Source organism: Ambystoma mexicanum, chromosome 2p (assembly GCF_040938575.1).
Source record: "Ambystoma mexicanum isolate Mex_15411 chromosome 2p, UKY_AmexF1_1, whole genome shotgun sequence".
NCBI lineage: Eukaryota > Metazoa > Chordata > Amphibia > Caudata > Ambystomatidae > Ambystoma > Ambystoma mexicanum.
Genome location: NC_090923.1, coordinates 652,185,215 through 652,207,043, shown reverse-complemented (window position 1 = coordinate 652,207,043; position 21,829 = coordinate 652,185,215). Strand labels below are relative to the sequence as shown.

The 21,829-nt window shown below is 43.4% G+C and overlaps 1 protein-coding gene across 1 annotated transcript in view; it reads left to right on the top strand.

Annotated features, from left to right (window-relative positions):
* The first annotated feature begins 5,377 nt into the window (after positions 1-5,377).
* Positions 5,378-21,829, top strand: part of LOC138566647 (zinc finger protein 684-like) — a 260,085-nt gene continuing 243,633 nt past the window's right edge. The window contains exon 1 of the mRNA XM_069644196.1: positions 5,378-5,677. Coding sequence (XP_069500297.1) covers positions 5,654-5,677 — 24 coding nt within the window. The 5' untranslated portion in view covers positions 5,378-5,653. The remainder of the gene's footprint in view (positions 5,678-21,829) is intronic.

Below are 21,829 nucleotides of genomic sequence, written 5' to 3'. Positions count from 1 at the left end.
TTGGCCAGGTACTGGTCCAGATACTGTCGCAAATGAAGATTTTCAGGCTCGGTAAGGGCGTAAATTCTACTACAAGGTGGAGTGGCTCCAGGTATCAGGTCTATTTGACAGTCGTAAGATCTGTGGGGAGGCAGGGTATTAGCCTGTTCCTTCTGAAAGACATCTTGGAATTCTTGATACTCTGGAGGTAATTGCGGTCCTTCGGATGTTGCTACCGCTAGGCCAAAACTGGGTCGAGGATAACAAGTAGGTGCACACTCTGGGAACTGTATCGTCTTTGCTCGCCAATCAATTTGAGGATTGTGTTTCTCCAACCAAGGGATCCCCAGAATTATTTGGAACTGATGGACCTTGATCACATCGAACACGATTACCTCCCGATGTCCGTACCATCCACTGTGGTAATGACGTCTTTAATTACCTTAGGACAAAGGGGTAGGTTCATCCTGGAAGCCATCTCGCGGTCTACATAATTTCCAATCGCTCCGCTATCAATGTATGCTTTAATGGCATGCAAACGATCCGGTCGTTCTGGATTTATGAGGACCATTGACATTATGAAGTGCGAGGTCAAAGAACTGGTTTTTACGCTCGGCAAGCGGACCTCTACACTTGTCGGGCGAGGTTGTTTCCCGGCTCAGGCTTTTCTGAATTCTTATCAGAAGCTCCCACTGTCTTCTTCGGAGGTTTCACCGGGCAATCTCGGAGGAAATGTCCTGAATTTCCACAATAGAGACATAGCTGCAATTGTCGTCTCCTGTCGCGTTCTTTCTGGGTTAGGGGACCCTTTAGGACCCCTATTTGCATAGGTTCTACGGCTTCAACTCCTTTGGTGTGAGTTAGTGGCTTAGAGAATACTCGAGTTTCGAACCTGGAGCGGTCTGCCTTTCTGTTTTGTAGTCTGTGATCCAATTGGACCACTAAATCAATGTACTCTGAACAATCTTGAGGGGGATTCACGACCTGGGCTAGGACGTCTTTGAGTTTGCCACGCAAACCCCTGTGGAAAAGCGTGATCCTCTTGTCCTCGGGCCATCTGGTTTCTACGATTAGTCTGTTAAATGACGCAAAATAAGCCAGAAGATCCTGATTACCCTGCCGTAGGGAAAGGAGTTCGTTGTCCAGGGCCTGCCCCTGGGAATGTCTTGCGAAAAGTCTTTCCATATTGGCCTGGAAGGCCTGGAAATTGCGAAGAATCGGGTCATCCTGTGTAACCAGAGGGATCGACCAATCAGCGGCGCTGCCGCTAAAATACGAAAGCACAAAGGCTACTTTAGTCTGATCAGTCGGAAAAGCAGCTGGTCTACAAAGAAAGTGCAATCGGCACTGATTTATGAACACCGCAAACCTCTTAGGGTCACCAGAGAAGCGTTCGGGCGGAGCCAAAGGCACATTTCCGGGCAGATTGATTTGAACAGGATTGGCTGAAGCCGCCGGGGTATAGGTCCCTCCTGAATTAGGTAGAGGGGTTTGCCCTGCTTGTGTTTGTAATAACTGTCTGGCGAGGTCATCAGTTCGTTCTTTGGACATAATCAATTCCCTCCTCAGGGCATTCGTTTCCTGGCGGGCAGCATGTACTTCAGCTCTTAATTCCCCTAGTAACTGGGCCAGTTGATCAGTGTCGGAAGTTTCCATAGCGCCTGGGTAGGAGGTTATTGGAGGGCTTCGCGTTCTGTAACGCTCACCTGATTCCCACGGAGGCGCTGGTCCCGGCTGAACTGTTATAGTCTCTTCAATTGAGAAGCGTAGAGCTCGGATGACTCTCTGGACTGGGCTTCCTCTTATTGACCGTCTGGCTTGCAGGGTAAGGTTTCTGCAGGCGGAAGAAAAAAGGTTTAATGACCGTTTGGCTGGACTTCCTCCTCACTAATCGCCAACTCTCCGAAAGTCCAATGTCCTGGTGAGCTCTCACCTTAGGCGTATAAATGCTGGGCTCTCCATCCTGCGACTTATGGAGGGGTCCGTGGGTTCCAGTTACGTCACTGGAGATCCTCAAAGTATTTTGTGGCCTTAGAAGTGGCACAGGTGCTGAGATGCCAAAAGGTGATGCCGCCGTTACTCCACGAGTGGATGCCAGTAGGTATAAAGAGTTTATAGTCTTGAAGAGATGGGCACCTTTAATGAAGTCTTTGCATTGTCTTTTTCAGGTGCCTGGATGCTGAGGGCGTGGTCACTGAGAGCGCGACACGTGCGGTTGTACGTAGGTATGGGAATTTCAATGACACCTCAATAATGTCCCTGGTTTTCTGTTTTCAGGTCTTGAGATGTTGCGGGCGTTTTCCCAGTCGCGGATGCACGTGGGGAAACACGTAAGTGTTAGGCTTTCTTGCAGTCTTTAATGGCACTTAAATGATGTCTTTTCTTGTTTTCAGGTGCCGGGCTGCTGCGGTTGAAGAGATCGTAATACGCGCACAAAAGCATGTAAGAAAAGTAAATGCGGCCGCCTTCACCCGATTCCTACTTAACAATGTTCTTTGTCTTTACAGGTGCCGTTAGGCTGCTGAAGAGAAGGCCGCGAAGAATCCGTGAAAGCACAGATGGATCAGGTAAGCGAGCGCGGCTGCGAACGTGTTGCAACTTGCTAACATTATGTTTCTTTTGCTTGCAGGTTCTGCCGGTGTCTGGATTCCTGGATGGTAAGTATAGTTCTCGTGTCTTTCTTCCACAGGTTGCTGAGCTGAAGCTGGAGATATCACTGGAATGCTGGAGCTGACTCAGTGAGCGTCCTGCTGCAGATGCAGAATAACGCGAAGCACGTTTTCCCAATCGGGTGTGGTTTAAATAGTGTTGGAGTGATTGGGTGTCTTCTTCTTCAGCCTCGCCCAGGTAAAAGAGTTCCTGTGTTCCAGAGCTAAGGAGTGGCACCAGCCCCACCCAGGTAAGAAAGTAGTCCCAGTTCAGGGAATAGTTCCTCCCAGCAGAAGGCTGGGGACTTCATCCTGCCAGCATTTGCAAAGGTGAGTATGCAGCATGGTCTGCTACAGGTAGGTCCACCCAAGCACCTTTGCAAGAATTATGAGCCCGGCGCCCCTGGCGCCGGGACTGAGGTTCCTTATGAGCCTGGCACCAGAGGCGCCAGGACATGGTCCAAAGGGCCCCAATAGGGGTTTGCTGGAGCCGGGGACGAGGGTCGTGAGCCTGCTTCCGGGGATGCTGGGCTTGACTTGGCTTCTCGGGAGCAGTGCTCATGACACCCATTGAGAAAAGTTTTTTCAAAATGTGTTAAAATAGTGCATTTTTCAGTGCACTTTCTGTGATAAATTAGGTAAAAAGCCACACAGTTTACAATCGGTTTTGCAGGGTAAGATATAAAAAGTCGATTAGACACTAAGCCACCAACAATGCACAGGAGCATTTTCAAACACATTTTCATAATGCCTTTGCCCACTCTATGCTAGTACTCTGCAAGTGTGAGAAAGCATTTTCACATCGATTGTGTTCACACATGTCCATTCTGGTGCACCTATATATGCCACTATTCTCACATAGGAAATTACTCATGTTTGCTTTTTCCATAATGCCAGTAAGTATTCTATAACAAAGCATGTTCATGCTGGCTCTGCCAATACAGCCAGTATCCCCATGTAAGAACAAACTCCTGTTGACTTTGGCTTAATGCCAGTGAATAACAGCCATGCCACAATAAGGAAACATATTGTGGCTGGCTGCACAAATGCCGCCACCCCAATGTAAGAATACTTATGTTACCTTTGGCCTTAACACCAGTAATAAACTGCAATGTCACAGTAAGAAAACATGCTCTTGTTAGCTAGCTGGTAAGATAGCTCAGCTGGCTGAGAGCATGCTGTTGTAATCGGAGTGTGATTCACAAGTTCAAATCCTGGCAAGGCCAATTTAGACTTTCATACTTCAAAGTAACCTCCCTGATCTCTACCCACCTTGTACTATTATGTTGTTTTTGCACCTTGTTACCTCTCTCTTACTCTGTACTGTACAGTGTTTTCCCTGCTCACCAAGTTGTACCAGCGCTGTGATACTTACGGGTTTGGACGCAGTCTATAAATGCAATAAATAAATACACAAATAAAGCTCATTAAATGAGTGCAAACCGGTTGGGTGATACATTTTATGTAAATATGTTCTCTGTACAGCGCTTTGGCAAAAGTGCTATATAAATAACATATTATCATTACACAAATACCCACATATAAGAACACTTATGTTGCACTCATCATGTTATATTCCCCCAAGTAAGAATATTTATGTTGCCTTTGACCTTAACATCAGTAAAATAAAAAGCCAAGTCAAAATATGGAACCATGCCCTCCCCATGTAGGAACACTCATGTTGGCTTTGCCCTTAATCTGAGTACAACATTCCATGCCACAGTAAGACCCAGCCAGGCCAGCCCCACTGTAGTATTTCCTCCAACCCCCCCCTCCAACTCCGCCATCACATAAAAACACTCAAATTGGCTTTCCTTTGCCCAAAAACAGCAGTAAAACACGCCATGCACATGCTCCAATGCCCCTCACCAGGTCCCAGCGTGAATACACTCAGATACACACCTGATCACGAGTTGTGCGGTAGCCCTTAAATGTGGCGGTAATGGGGTTACCTCTACATTTAAGGGTCTGCCCAATTAGAGCTGGTGGTAAACACACCAGAAAAATGCCAAATGTCTCCATTGGGTCAGGGGAAAGGGGTCTAACAGTGCTCAACCCGTGATCTGGCGATAATACCGCTGTAGGTGGGCACTAACGATTATAAAATTGGGTGGTATCCCAGCCAGGATACCGCCCAACGCGTGATCAGGGACTGTGTGCTCATTAACATGCGCAGTGTGCACCATTCTCACTGCATTCATTCATAGGTGTGCACTTGCAGACACATCCTAGAATACAACCACTTACACACTCCCTCGCATGCATGCATGCATGCATACATACAATCCCTGCATGCACACAAATATACTATGGAAAGCATTGGCTATTCAAAAGCGGAGCCAGCAGTTAAGCCTGATATCCCCATGGCAGGCTTTTGTCCTCTGCCTCTACACTTCAATGCCTGTTTTCTCATCTCGGGGAGCAGTTTATTTGCTTAAGTAAATCCACTGCTCTCCGAGGTAAGAAATGTGACAGCTTCTATGGTCTGAGCCTCGGGCTGGGTGTAACAGTAGAGTGATGGCTGCTAAGTCAAAGTGGGGCGGGGGGCCTTTAGCCAAGCCCATGCCTGGCGCCGCCCCTGCGAGGTGGCGAATAACATTCGTAAGTATGTTTAACCTGCCAAGGTTTAAGACATCTACGCAGAAACGTTTTAGAGAACAATAATACTTTTTGCGAGAAAGTGAAATTACTTGACGTATGAAGCACGTTATTACAATTGAGTCTCTCACCGCAACCGCCATTCACTTAGTAAACATCTGCACATGCTCAGTGAGTCTCGTCGAATGTCTCCCAATCACGCATGCTCTATACAGTCGGTGGATCTCGGCCCTCTTTGCTGGTCCCGAGATTAGTTATTACTCTTCTGGGCATACGTACTAGAATAATATTCCGCACATTGTCTCTCCGGAGGAACCCGGCTGTTCGTCCCGTGGTTCTTCACAGCAGTAACCTGCCTCTCATCTGGGGATTTTGCGGGATCTTGAGGTTTTACTGTTCCGTTATTTGACACGAACACCAGGAGAGAAATGCCCCGACCGAATTCGGAGGAGGTGAGGCTGAGCAGTAGAGTAGAACCTTGTGTGACTAGGAACATCGTGCCTCCTCGTTCAACTGATTGTTCACGGGGTCTCGGGACTGTTTTATTATCTACTGTCTTAATCATTTCAAATTAAATACCTATAGGGAACTTAATTAAGTGATACTCAGATCACTTACCGGCAATCTTCATTACATCTAGTCCTACTCGTCACAGTTCATATCCTTAGCAGCAGTTTGCCTTGTCCTAGTTTTTCTTTTCCCATCTTTTCCATCCTTTTTTTGTACGGTCTTTCAAATCCACAAGGGAAAGTTTTTCAAAGTGGGGACACCGCAGGGCTCTGAGTACCAAGGGCATTTTCCAGGGGTGTGGGAGGGGAGGGGTTGGGGGGGGGGGGGGGATCAGGCATTTGTTCTTGGTGCTGGCATTGGAAAAGTTTTGCAGAACCTGGAGATGGCATTATCTGCTGGATTTAACTCAATTCGGCGATTTGAAAGATTAGGTAGCTGCCCACTGGGCCATGTCAAATAGCGTGCAAGACTGATGTCAAAACCCTCTTGGAGAAACTGGGCTCCAACCAGGGACTGCATTGTAAACGCAGGAGACAGTTCCTAACACACAGTGTACAGACGTCTTCACAATGTCAGGTATAGGCACGTAGAGTGGAGGATCTCCTGGAGCACTTAATTGTTAGCAGCAATGGGCCTGTGAGGTCCTGTCACAGGAGGCCTTCTTTTTCATTGTCTGTTCTACTCCATGCCAATTGTTATGGTCACCCTGTAGTCCCCTGGGACAGAACTGGAAGTAGGCATAAAGGGAAGGGCAGTCGCTAACAGCAGTAGAATAGGGAACCAATATCTTGATCTGGTCCAGTATGGAGAGGTTAGTAGTAAGTCTGTGTAATATTTATAGCGCTAACCACCAGAATAGTAATCACTGCTAACTAGCCAATATGTGGATAGGAGGTGACTGCTGTAATTACTGAAATAAGAACGTTTTCAGTTTCGCACGAAAGGCCAGAACAGTGCAGTCTCTCATTCTGCTCATTACCCTCGTGATCAGCGGATGTGGGAAGGCAAATTTGCACATTCTGGCCATGGGATGGAAGGAGCAGCGGTTCCCCATGTTCTTGCCACTTAACACCTTTAAGAGTGGGAGCTTGGTTTGGAAGTCGAAGCAAATTCATCTCCGGGATCCAAATCATCACTGAATGGAGTTGTTATTTTCTTGAAGACTGCTGACCTGATCCCCGTAAATCCAATGAACTCGGGATCTGGTGATGGTTAAGCGGTCCATCTTTGGTGAAAGCTTTCTGAGGGGGTGACAAAAATAGCAGCTGCAATAGGACCTGATATCCTCAACCATTGCTGTGCAATGGTCCTCATCTTGCGACAGATATTGGAGAATTCCCAGGCAATGCACTTGCTCCATGCCTCTAGAAGGAGTACCTATCAAAGGTTGAAATTAAATAGATTGAAGATCGTGGGCCTGGGTTGGCTGTGACTATTTGATATTCAGATAAACCTGTGACAGTTAAGCAGTTGTGAATCCTGGATATGCCATATTTGATGCTTGTTTATGATGGACCATGGATCCCCACAGATCATCCAAGTAATGGTAGATGACAACTCCCTTCCATGTACATTCTCCCCATCAAAGGTGCAAAATCTTGGTGGACACTCCTGAGGCTGATTTCAGGCAGAAGAGGAGGATGCTAAACTGAAAATGCTAACCTCTAATCTCAAACCTCAGGTACCTTGCAATTGGAGTATCTGATGGGGACATGCAAGTAAGCATCCATGAGGTCCAGTGATGCAAGCCGGTGTCCAGTTAAAGTACCGAATACAAAAGGATCGAATGCCAAAGGGTCGACTCAATTTGACCTAAAACAAAAGGGTCGAATTTTTTAAAAAAATATATATTTTCTTGGGTTTCCGTTTTGGACCGCCCAAAAAAAAAAAAAATTCGACCCGTTGGTTTTCGGTCCTTTTGATTCGACCCTTTGGTCATTCGATCCTATGCATTCGAAACTTTGACCTATAACCATGCAAGCTAGTCTCTGGTCGCTGTGATGGTAATTAACTGTTTGAGAGTCTCCACTTCGAACATGCTGCTAGAGATGTGATAAATCACCCTGTTTAGTTCCACAACGAACCTATAACTCTAGAGGTCTTGGAGACCAGGAATACCGTGGAGTAACAACATAGGAATCTGCAATCTGATGAACTGGACAGCTGTTCCTCTCCTGGCACAGAGACATGAAATCTACTGCTAAATGGTTGCTTTATTTGCACTATCTCCCAACTCTGTACCGAAGTGCCTGTGGTGGAGTGGGACCATTCCAGTGAAATGTAGTGGACACAACCACAGTAAATTATGGGTATCTTTCAGTCAAAAATCAAAGATGATATTTGGTGCATGCAGAAACCACACCGCACAGTGTAGATAATCCATACTAAATCAGAGGTATTGCATTGTTTCATCCCCAGGAGTTTTTTAGATGAAATTACATTGAAAAATCTCATCGAAATATAGAGGGGGAGGGTAAGTGGTTAAAAGCGGTGGGGTAGGGTTATTAATATAGGGAAGGGGGGGGCTTGGGATGGATCCCCCCCAAATATAAGTTGTTTTTAAAAAATAATTTAGTCGAAAAAAAAACTCTCGTCTGTAAAACAACATAAAAATAAATCAGACTAAAGAGAACACCTCCAGGACTGACTCCAACGTGGCTGTAAAATTATAGTGAGAATATATGACAACACGTCTTAATGGTATAGCAATATGTTTTAATGTGACTTCATCATCAGCAGTTGAAAGGAAGACACTATTGGGCAATGCATTATCGATCTTGCTGGTCCTTCATCAGGACAATGTCTAGAAATAACTAGTGTGTTTGTGATAATGATCCCATATACAAATTCCGAACATACAATCATTCAATTGAGGCAAAGATCAGAGCATATCTGAAGTGAAGACCTACCAAAAAAAGAGCCTGGGAAAATATATAAACATCAGAAAATGACATCAAAGGAAGGGAGCAAGTCACCAACGGTGTGATAAATCATCAACAAAAATCAGGTATGCAGGATAAAAATAGCTTGCTGATTGAACATTACCATATAACAAAAACATTATTAAGAGATATTAGAAGAGTACTTGATTGCGGGTTGCAGTGGTCGCAGAAAGCTGAACATGCCACAAAAAAAGAAATATGAAAACAATAAAACTATATGAATAACTGTTTACGGAGGAACTGTCCATGTTCCTCCTAGGAATGGCATGTTTTTAGAATCAGCTAAGCATGATAGTGTCACAGATCAGCATGTGACAGTAACTTTGAGACCAGATGGAGAGGTAACAAGTAACAATGTGCTGAAAGTGTGAAAAAAAGGTATAAACCGCATCGCATGCACATAAAAAGCATGATGACTTCAACGTATACAAGTGTGCAGTAATATCAACGTTACATGGAACCTAGATGTGTGTAAATACAGAATATATATGTAGAAGAAAGAACCAGCAGTGCAAGCAAATGCAAAGATATATTTCATCATGAAAGATAATGTGGTAGCAACAATGCAGAAAATAATATAACATGATTACTTAATGTATTCACATCGAGTCTGACTGGGATATCCTAATTTTTCATGTATTCCTAGTTATATCAACAAATACATTGACGAAAATACAATACAAATACTACATATGGATCACTTAATGTATATCCATTAGGCATAACATCATATTCATAATTCCATGAACAGATGCTCTAAAAATGAATTAAGTAGTAGAAATACACTTATTAATGGACACAGTAATGTACAATGAACCAAATTAGGGTGTTCTCATACCACACATGTAAAATAACCGATAATTAGCCATCAAGTAGGAGTTATGTGAAATAAATTTCAATAATACTAAAATGAATTCCTTAGCTGCTCCAATGTGCTTCTCTTGAAGTAATATCCATTCTACTACTTCAAGAGCAGCACTTTAGAGCAGCAAAGGAATTCATTTTAGTAATATTGAAATGTATCTCGCATGACTCCTACTTCAAGTTTAAGAAACAGTATTATCTATACTCTACATCAACAGGTAAAATGTCTTGTTCCTCCAATGTAACAAATTCGAGTATTTCTAAAAAGTGTAAAGCATTTGATGTCTTTCATGTATGTTTTAATTTTCTGTATTACAGTTTGCAGAAAGTAATATATGTCCCTAAAGGTTGTACAATGCCATTAATCGCTGCCAGTATCGGTCTCCGTGGTGGCTTAGTGGGGCGCTTTATCTGCTGGGTGGATGGTAATGTATTCATCCGTATGCAAAGATTTATTGGGAGACGTTTCTCCCTTGTTTAAGTTACACTGCCTCGGTTTCTTGTATGATTATTTTGTAAGCTCTCCTAGGACGGTCTCATGAAATATATCAATGGAGGGAGTCATAATCGGACCTTAAATGTGCTTTTTAGTTTGAATTCAAGATATTCGTCTTATGCTAATTCGCCCAATTCCTTGTTGATTTGTCTCCAAATTAGCAAAACCACTTTAAGTTTAAGCTTACAGATAAATTAAATTAGGTCAATCTTAGTTTCGAGGAGGGTTGAACTAGATGTAGATATGAAATTCAGACTTTTTGTAATATACTGAGCTCTTTATCACTCAGTTTACTATTAGATCATGTCTTTTGGACCGGAAGCTTCTTTAGACTTTTGGGTTGCAAGTGGTTTCTCTCCTCCATATGTGTTATTTTCCTCTAGTTTCCTTTTCTAACAAAGATGAGGGCAAAACAGAATGATTCTTGGATGTTCAGTGAATGGCTTCTGAATTGGTACTGTGCACTACCATGTGGCTGCCCCGTTTATGTTGCGCGATCAGACTCTAAATTGGATAGGGTAGAGTACCTGTTTTGTTTAGATATATTAACAGTTATTTTGAATTAACATCCATGTACACACCTAGGCCCCGATTCATGGAAGAAAATAGTGCAGAAAAACGGGCACTTGTGTGCAAAACGCGCGCAAGTGCCTGTTTGTTGATTCATGGAACACATTGCGCGTGGCTTACCCGAGACTTGCGCTGAATCTACACGGGTCCAACATGTCACTGCGACACCACGAATGACTTGCACGAGACGCACAGAGAAAACACGCATTCCGCGTAGCGCAGTCCCCTAAAAAGGGGGTCGAGCACGTGGAATGGGGAACAACAAGCGTAAATGTGTGCATTACATGGGAAGTACCACAGTAAAATACTTGCAACGCCCACACGTGCGCTAACACATATTCATGGAATTGAACAGGGCTCTCCAGTGCGCGGAAAAAGACGTGCTAATCCGGAAACACGTCCGCCACGCGAAAGCTGGCGTAGGGGTCACCGCGCACTAAAAACAATGCATAAAAAGTGCATGCAGAAGCCAACGCGTGTATACAGTTACAATGAATGTACAATTTTTCCCAGCTGTGATCGTGGGCAACTGCAAGTGGAGGAGGAGGATAGCCAGGGCACACATTTATTTTTACTCAGGACCAGCCTTTTTGGGATGCCTGATGACCAGGTATATGGCAGGTATAGATTTCCACCTCATATCATATTAGACATGGTCACGGATTGGGAAAATGACCTCGCAGCACCCACCCTGTGCTCCCAAGCACTGAGCCCCTTGGAAAAGGTGCTTAATGTACTGCATTTTTTTTGGCCACTGGGTCATTTCATGGGACACTGCCATAGTCGGGGGCGTTTCACAGGCCACGCAGTCACGCTGCCTACACCAGGTGTTGCCAATCATGACTGCACGCCCCTCAGTCCGCAGGCAAATATACATGCCCAGAACACCCGCAGAAAGGCAGGCCGTGGTTCAGGACTTTTACGGGGTGGCACACTTCCCTAAAGTGCTTGGGCCATCGATTGCACCCATGTGGCCCCACCTAGGGCCACAGAGCACATCTAACGCTATCGCAAGCACTGGCATTTCATCAACGTGCAGGTTGTATGTGATGCCAAGGGAATCATTACCTCTGTATATACCAACAATCCAGGGTCCACCCATGATAGTTTCATACTTAGAATGTCACCCCTACACCGGGCCCTGGAAGCTGGGAGGCATGGCAACACATGGATCATTGGTGAGTACAAATTGCCCTACAAATGCACACATGTCTCCCACAGACAGAACCACATCACTGACAACCCATCTCACCTCCACAGGGGACAGTGCCTACCCTCTGAGCACCTACATGATGACGCCAATACGGAACCCCACCACAACACCCCAGGTAAGATACAACGCAGCCCATATTGCAACTAGGGGCATAGTGGAGCGCACATTCAGAGTGCTAAAGTCACGCTTCCGCTCCCTTGACCTGTCCTGCACAAGGTTCCAACACAACGTGGCGTACTCTGGACATGGTGGTGCCCCAACATCCCCAACAATGCACCGCGGCTGCGAATGGGAAGGGAAAGGGCGAGGCTGCCTGTACCCAGCTTGTGGCACAATATTTCACCTAAAATCCAACCCCTGTGGAGTGCACACACATGGACCTCATTTTGACCTTTTTTTTGGGCGGACACTGGTTTCTTTATTTGGAGAACATTACTTTTGGTCTATTTTAATCCACAATGTATTTATTTCATTGAGATGAGTATGATTTCAATACTGGTTTTTAATATATTTTCAGAACTCTTATCCAAGTGGTGTTTGTTTGTCCATGTTTGGAAACGTTTGAGGCTTCATTACTCTGTTCTGTGTCCATTATGGTGACCTATGTTGTTCATGTGTGTGCACACATGCTGGGATGTGTCATGTTTGCATTCATTTGCATGGTGCATGGTCTGGTGTGCATGAGCAGTGTATGGGTGTTTGGGTGTAGTTCGAGTGTGCAACGTTTGTTGACATTTGATTTCACATGTGCAGCATGAATGTGTATTGGACCTCTGTGTGTTTGTGAGGGTGGTGGGTTGGGTGAGTGATGTGAGTGTGATATGTTTACTATTTTGGCACCAAATTCGGTTGATGTAGTGTAAGCACGTATCGTGCTTTGAGCTTCACTAGCATGTGAAATCACTCGTGTGTTTAGAGGGTTATTGGTTCAGGTGATGTGTGCTCATTGATGCTCATGCCATGGCACACCATTGCAATGTCTGTTTCTGTGACACATATCTAGGGTGCTTTGTGTTCTGTCACAGTGTGAGTACTTGTACATGTGCATTCTTGACATTACTTTGTCACATAGCATGCTGGGCGTCACTTTGCCATACACTTTTGTGATGTGAATGTTGGGATATGGTTGTAGTATGCAATTGCGTGTGATCAGCTGGGACACGTGTGGGGTGTGGTCATGGGTGATGGGAGGCCCCATGTGGTGTGGGCTGCCTGCGGGGTGTGGTCATGGGTGCTCCCATGTGGTGTGGGCTACCTGCAGGTGTGGTCACGGGTGATGGGGTGGGGTTCCATGTGGTGTGGGCTGCCTGCTGGGTGTGGTCACAGGTGATGGGGGTTGGAGGGGTCCCATGTGGTGTGGGCTGCCTGCGGGGTGTGGTCACAGGTAGGTCCCATGTGGTGTGGGCTGCCTGCGGGGTGTGGTCACCGGTGATGTAGGCTGGGGAGTGACTGTCCCGTCAGGAGGGGTCAGCTTCCAGTGGATTTGTGTGTGTATTGTGGGGTACGCGCATGGGGGAGTTTCCATGCGATTTGGCTGCGGTGCATCCGGGGTATGCACTGAGTTTTCACGCGAATACGCTGGGGTGGGGACGGGGTACACGCGGGGGTTTCCACGGGATTTGGCTGTGGTGCATCCGGGGTACGCGCTGAGTTTTCACGCGATTACGCTGGGGTGCGGACGGGGTACACGCGGGGGTTTCCATGGGATTTGGCTGTGGTGCTTCTGGGGTACACGCTGAGTTTTCACACGATTAGGCTGGGGTGCGGATGGGGTACGCGCGGGGGGTTCCATGCGATTTGGCTGGGTTGCGGACAGAGTAATTGCGTGAGAAGTTAGCGCGTAACCCGGACGCATCCCAGCTAAATCGCGTGGAAGCTCAGCGCATGTACCCCGTCCGCACCCCACCCAAATCGCGTGGAAGCTCAGTGCGTACCCCGGACGCACCTCAGCCAAATCGTGCGGACACACCGAGTTTTCACATGATTTCGCTGGGAGGGGGTGGTGTATGCTGGACCAGGTAAGGCACGGGGCTTGCGCCGTGTTAGGCATTTCGTTAGCTTTTTACAGCGCGTCGGGCCTGTTGGGGGCGTTGTTGGTGCTGCTTGATGTTCTTTGTGCCACGGCTAGTGATGCCTTGGGAAATCCATGAATACGCGTGCCGCACAATTGTTTCTTTGCACCTTGGCAGGCACACACGTGGCGCACACTCCTTCTCGACGTGCGGTGCATGTGCCTTTTCTTAGCTGGATTCCATGAATCAGGGCCTTCATTTTTGAGATAATTGTAACTATCTCCCCAGATCATCTTCTGTACTAGCTTGTTGCGATGTAGTTATAGCTTTTTATTGGTATCCACTGTCTTATAATGTCCGTTTTTTACACAGTAGTGTTGTTAACTCAGTCTTTATTTCGCTGATCTTTTTATTCAGTGAAATTTTTATTCAGTGAAGGTATCTGTGTGGCTGGTTCTTGCATAGTTAATAATATAAAATCAAGGTAACACTTATTTAGAATTAGTTCCTATTTCTTTATAAATTATTCATTATTATGTATGGTTGGTCTCAATGGCATGCAGAGACCTCTTAGGATTCTCTGTGCTCTATAATAACGGCCTTGTGTTTCTGGGTGAAGCTTACAGATGAGATATTTATGTTGTTTGATTTTTATTGTACTATGCGAAATCTTATTCTGTGTCTTTAAATGGGGTCTGCCTTTTGGCCTGAAAAATCCAAAGTATCTGCTCTTTCCTCTGTGATGTGCTTGATTACTTCAAAAACATAATGGGTGTGCTATCACTCAGTGTGGAAAAACTATGATATACAGTGAAAAGGAGTGGGCACAATTACAGCAAATTATAGGTGAATTTCAGTCAAAAGTCAAAGATGATGTTTGGTGCATGCCTAAACCACACTGCACAGTGTAGATAATCAAACTAAATCAGACTGACGGGAACACGTCCAGTACTGACTACACCCTCTTAGCAAATACTACAACGCATTAAATGTATTCATACAATGTATGCCATTTAAACCTTTGTATTGGTATAACATTATTTATTTAACGTGGCTTCACCATCTTAAGCACTTGAAAGGGGGACAATATTGGTCAATGCATTTCTGACCTTGTTGGTCTCTCATCAGGGCAGTGTCTAGAAGTAACATAAAAGTTTGTTTCTGATTATGATCCCATAACAAAATTCATAACATACAGTGAATCAATAGAGATCAAGACCAGGGCATACCTGAAGTAATGAAGTGCCAAAAAGAGAGCCTTGGAAAATCTGTATACATCAGAAAATGGCATTAAAGGATGGAATAAAGAATAAAACAATAGCTTGCTGATTGAACAATACCATAAAACATAAGCGACTTATGGCGTCCTAAAGCTTTTAGGGGCATATATTGATTATTTTCTGCAACCTTTAATATAAAAAACTAAAACATACATCAAAGACACCACACATTCTTTACAGATACTTGAATTAATTCCATCGTTAGAAGAAACATTCTTTTGACTGTTGATGTGAAGAGCTTCTATGCTTCCATGCCTTATGCCTTGGTTCTTGAAATAGTAGAATGGATATTACTTCATGAGAACCACATTGGAGCAGCGTAGGAATTAATTCTGGTATTATTGGAATTTATTTAGCATAACTCATACTTCAAGTTTAATAACCAGTATTCTCTACTCTACAGACATCTGATACATCAATGGGTGCCACTCTGGCCCCTACGTATGCCAACTCTTTTGAATCTGACCATATTATAAACATCCCATGTGGCATAAATATCTGAAATACTGGGGGAGTTACATTTATGACGTGTTCACCCTTTGGCAGGGCGGTTGGGAACATTACATGACATCCTAGAGTTTCTTAATACATTTGTTGATCATATCCAGTTCAGTGCTAACAAGGGAGATCCCAGTGTCAATATTCTCGATGTCAAAGTTGTAAACAATTGAAGCTAGTAACTAATACATTTCACAAACCAACTCACAGAAATAATCCTGTGCACAGTTTGTGCTTCCATACCCCTAGTACACTAAGAAGCTTACCATATCGCCAACCGCTTACTGCTCTGGTTAAAAGAATTGTGAGCAATGCCAAAGTGAATTTACGAAGATGCTTGAGAAATTCTCAGAATGGGGTTATCCGCAAGAAGAATTGGACATCACACAAGCAAAGGTAACAAACATGACTAAAGTAACACTTTAACAAAGTTAAGACAGATCGAAGTAAACAATCTATGATATATGTGTCAAATGCAGAACACAGAGCAATAGAATCAAGAAAAGTGTCCCTAGACATTGGGATATTACAAAATGTGCGACAAGACGTGATTTATTTTGTACACCTCCTGTGTTTGCCTTTATCAGATGTAAAAACCTAAGAGACTTACTACTAGTAAGCGCTGACTACAGAAAGCGCACAATATTCATAAGTAGGAGAATGGGGACCTACCTGCAATTGCAACACTTTTACAAAGGCAACATAGTATTTCATCCTACCACAGGAGAAATAAATCCAGTTGACACACAATGCTACATGTGGCACTAACAATGTTGTTTTTGCCATTCGATGCCGATGTGGCGTTTAGTATGTTTGTCAAACTTCTAGAAAAGCTAAAACATGATGGAATGAACAGAGATATAATTTTAGAATGACCAATTTCAACTCATTTTTTCCTGGGCATTATCCACAACATGCATACTAAGTCATACAAATGCGTTTTCCTTTCTTGTGATTGATAAAAAAATGTAACGTTCAATGTTCCCAAGAGGGTTGAGCAAAGGGAGGCTAATTGGAGAGACAGGTTTAATACTGAGAACACGAAGGGATGATTGAAGAATTACATTTACGTTGCTATCTCTGAAAAAGGCTTTTGTGCCTAAAATTCTGACACTTTTGGTGTTTTCTCGATGTGCAAATACCTCAAATGGGCTTGTAGGTTGCGAATGAAGAAGCTTGACGATCTCAAGTAAATGATTCACATTGTAGAATGAATCTGTCTTATTTTAAACTTGTTATTCATGGATTGTACAATTTTCTTGCATTTCTTGCTTTTTTGGATTGTATTTATTTGCGTCACAGACTTCTGGGACTAGGGGAGAGGCAGAAGGAGTGGCTTTTGGTGTTCATATTTTTTCAAATGACTGTATGAATAATTAATGTTATATGGAAGGAGCCCAGTTTGCTCATGGATGGTATTACATGTGTTGTGTTGCATTTGTGACATATTGTCGAAATAAAGGTCTAAACGACCATGGATCTTGAGTGTGAGGTTTTGTACCTGTGCAATTTGGGTTTTGTTATACTATAAATGTTAGCAGAGTACCCTTAACATGTTGTTGGCAATTAATCAGATATATCAGGGGTACAACTTTGAAGTTGCAGGCTACTAGCCAGTCATAAAAGGTCATGCGCCACCTCAATTCTACACATTAACACAGCACACCATTTCTTATTCACCAAGGTCAATTATCAATAGCCATTGGTGAGTGCGAAGTCTGTTCCCTGATAATATAATGAATAATTATATGATATGAGAACATCCTGATGTGGTTCGTTGTGCATTAGTGTGCCCTCATGCTCCATTAATATGTGTAACTCTATTACTTCATAAAGCATCTGTTGATGGAGCTATGTAGAGATGTACTATGATGATATCCCTGTCATGCCTGATAGATATACATTACGTGATTCATATTTACTATTTGTATTGTTACTGCATTTATTTATGTGTATTTGGTGATGTAACTATGACTACATGGAACATTAGGACATCCCAGTCAGACTCAATGTTCGTGCATTAAGTGATCATGTTTGATTTTCTGAATTATTTTCTGCATTATTACTACATCATATGTGATAATAAAATACATCTTTTCATTTGTTTGCACTTATGTACGTTACTTCTACGTATCTTTTATGTATTTACACACATCTAGGTTCTGTGTAACGTGATCCTATCACTGCACACTCGATGCATTGACATCATTTTTTTTGGTAAGCTGATTTTAAGATATGCCCTCCCTATGAGGAACATGAACTGTCATTTAGTGTTCATTCTATTATTGTAGCATTTTCAGTTTTCTGCTACAACTTAATCAGGTAGTCAAGAAAGATTCTTGTTTTATATGGCAATGTTCAATCTGTAAGCTCTTTTTTATTTTTTATCTCTGATTTTTGGTGAGGATTTCATGCACGATTGGTGACTTGCTTCCTTTGATGTCCTTTTCTGATGTATATCGATTTTCTAAGGCTTTTTACATGTGAACTTAATCTTTATATCGATTGATTGCATGTTATGAATTTGAATTTGGGATTGTTATCACAACAACACTTCTATGTTATTTCTAGACATTTCCCTGATGAAGTACAAGCAAAGTCCAAAATGCATTGTCCAATACTTTGCTTATTTCAAGTGCCGAAGGAGATGAAACACATTAAAACATATTGTTATAACATTACAAAAAATTAAGTGTCCTATATTTTAGCACTATAATTAATGTGTTGTAGTATTTACTATCAGGCTGCAGTAAGTACTGGAGGTGTTCGCTTCAGTCTGATTTAGTTACCATTTATTATTAGGGCACCGGTCAAATTAGGAATAGGATGACTGAGGGAGGAGTAGATGCTTTGGTCTTCTGGAAGGGAATCCTTGATTTAATTTGAACCATGGATAACCCACCGATCAAGAGGACTGGGGAAACGGGAGTGGACAGGACAGGTCTTAATTTTATCAGACCTTTGTTTTTGGTGCAGTGTACGTGAGTGCTTCTCCCCTTTGTGCACCCGGTGGACTTTTTCCTTCAGTCGTACCCTGAATAGCTTCATCCCTTGGAATGAAAGAAGGGGGGGAAACTGTCTTCTGGGATGCGTCAGTTTGCCATTCTCTTATGTGCAGATGAGTTCTTGCCAGGAACAAAGGTGTCCATGGTGGGTACCGCTGCCTGAACCCCACCAAATGCCAAGTCCCAAAGGAACTCGGATTGACAGTGCTTGGCATCCAGTGGTGCTGTACAGGCTGAACCCACCTCTTGTCCGTATTGACAGTTTTTAGGATCGCCCAATAACACCTGAGTTGTGTAGCAGGTGTATGTCGAGGAATTAATGCAGCCCTACTGATAAGGGGTGTATCAGCCAGTTTTACTCCCTAAAAATAGGCATATGCTCCCGAACAATAAAGTTAGGGAGTAAAAATAATCCCAACAAAAGATAGGAAATGGACACATAGGACCATGTGCCCCTGCTTGCACACAGCAGCTTCATGGATATGTTTGGACCAGTAGTTCATGCAGTACCACAGGAAGAACATATTATTATATCTGCCTGATCAGAAGAAGTACACATGTATATTTTAGTGTGCATGAATAACTAGGTTTGAAGAAATAATTATTGCATACATAATTACAAAAATATTTCAGTTTTCCAGTTATTTTTACTTGCTTATAAGATACTCTCATTGGGAATTCAAATTACATTTGTATTTCTTAAAGACATCATTTTACTCCCACCTTTTAAAAAATAGGGAGTAAAACACTATCTGGAGCACTGAATGAATGGAAAGACAGACCCATGTAGTTTTACCTGATGGGTTCATCCACTTCCTTATCTACCGGATTGTGTACTGCCGCCTGTGCAGATGACATAGAAGGCCAAAGGAGGTAGTCTACTTCCAGGGTGGAAGGATGGGAACACTCCTCCCCTCTTAAATTCTTGGCGTTAGGATCAGAGGTGCCATCTTTAGTAAACTCAATGCTTTCTGCTACTTGATAGAGGACTTTTCCCTCAAATTATTTCCCTCTTGGCTTTTCTTTTGAATCTTCATCCAGTGGAGAAAGTGGAGGATGAGGGAGAAAAGAGAGAATTCCTTGAACTAAAACCTCTGGGTTTGCTCCTTGGCAGTTCTCCTTTGCCCCTGTAAGGCCTCTTCTGATGAGGGACTTAAAATGTTGGGTATGGCCACTTTGTGTGTACCTTTTTTGTAGCCTCATGGCTACTAATATACACAATGGTACATGAAACTTTATAAACTATAACTTTATATCCAACTATCTGGAAGCCCGCACTGTGCAGCATCAAAAAAAGTGTTGATGCTTGTTACACGCGCAGGAGGTCCTAGTCTGACTGCACATGCACGTTAATAGCATATTTGCACTGTGCTCTCATCAACTGTCTTTGCTCTCGGTTTCATCAGCACAGGGACGCAGCGGCTAAGGGTCAGGGTAAGGTAATGTGGCACCATCCACAGCGTTCTGCTGGAGTATTGATGCTATTATTAGCTTACATGGTGGCCCACTGCAAGGATGTGGAGGGCACACGCCTCGCAGGTCCTCCCCCAGTTGTGCAGACTAAAGGGCAGCAAACAAAACAGGAGGATTGTAGGTACGTTGATCAGCTTATACCCTGGGGTAGTAAAAAAGGAAAAGATTTTAGAAGAAAGTCTGAGGGAGGGCAGTCTGTCTTCCGGCATTTGGCCTGGGACGAGGAAAAGTGGATGTGAGGGTAATGTTGCTGGCCATGTATCGGGTGTAGCACCCAATAAATTGCCTCATTCCACTCAAATCATAAGTGCCAGGGTTCAAAATTGCAGTGAGCTATTTAGCAAAAACAAGGGGGGGGGGGTTCTGGGAGTTTCTCTACTACTGGCCTATATCCCGGGTTAGAGTCTCAACCAGAGTCTTTAGCTCACCATCCTTTCACAGAAAACAATTTTCCACTACATATCAGTCTTTGTCCTCCCCAGGGGCAGTACAGCACCGAAATGCATGGCAATTCTCTTCTGAACAAGATTACCAATAGCAACTCCAGACACGTGTTTGGGCCTGGTTGGACCTCGTCAGTGAGGTGCAGCTGAGCCCCCCTAAGAATAGTGAGCAAGGGTTCCACAATCTGGATTACCCTTGTAATTTAGGGTGAAAATCCAAAGCTATAAGAGAACTTTGTACTCGCATAAGAGAACATTTATCTGCAATTGGTAGCCAAAACTCCATGTTGCCACTTGCCAACCATTGGCAAAAATAACATCAGATGGATCAGAAACAAGGCACTAAGTTTATTGGACTACAAAAAGTTAACCTTGGAAAAAAGAGGTGGCAACTGAGAAACTACACTTCAACAAACAGAGGCAAGACTAATTTGTAAATTCAAGACTCTTGAGCATGGACTCAACAAAGACAATGAGATGTACTCCTTCTTGTGAGCCCTTAACATATTGACACACAGCAAGGGTAGACCAAACCGTGTTATAGATATAAAATAACAGTGTAATTGGAGTAATATGTATCTATGAAATGTTCAACAATATACAAGCCATGTTAGTTAATCTTCCAATGGATGGGAATTGGGGGAATAGGATTTATACCTAAATATAAAGTAGAAACATACTTGCTAATGTGATGAACATCAAGAATCAAATATTGTTTCACTCACAACTACATTGTTTTTAAATATGAGGCAGCATAGGTCACCTTTAAGCACGTATCTGGAATAGGCAATTAAGCTGCATTAGTATCAAGATTCACATCAAGAATTTAGATCTATTGGTACATAAATCACATTCTTTAGGTTTTGTCATGAGCACTATTTTTAAAAGATAAGCTTCTCTCCTGAGAACAGGAGGCATCTATCCACAAATAATAATGGGGTCCCAGCGTGTAACCATGGTAATGCTTATCAACAATACTAACGTCACATGTAGGACAGCCAAAAATGAAAGAGAGGATGGCCTCGCCACATAACCATGGCTATTAGCAAGATATTTTTGCGCTCAAACAGGAATTGACCCATAGTCTGTTATTCACGTTTAAGTTTGATCAGTTAAATTAGATCCTAAAACGGGACATCTATAACCCCCAAGCATACATTGACCGGTTAGTCTTTCCCAAAATATGGCGGCTGAAGGCCGATCAAATGAGAAAGCGAAGAGGGGTTCGCCACCTAACAATGGCAACCTCTGTTAACATTTGCGGCGGGACGTGGCACTCCGTTCCTATTATTGACAAG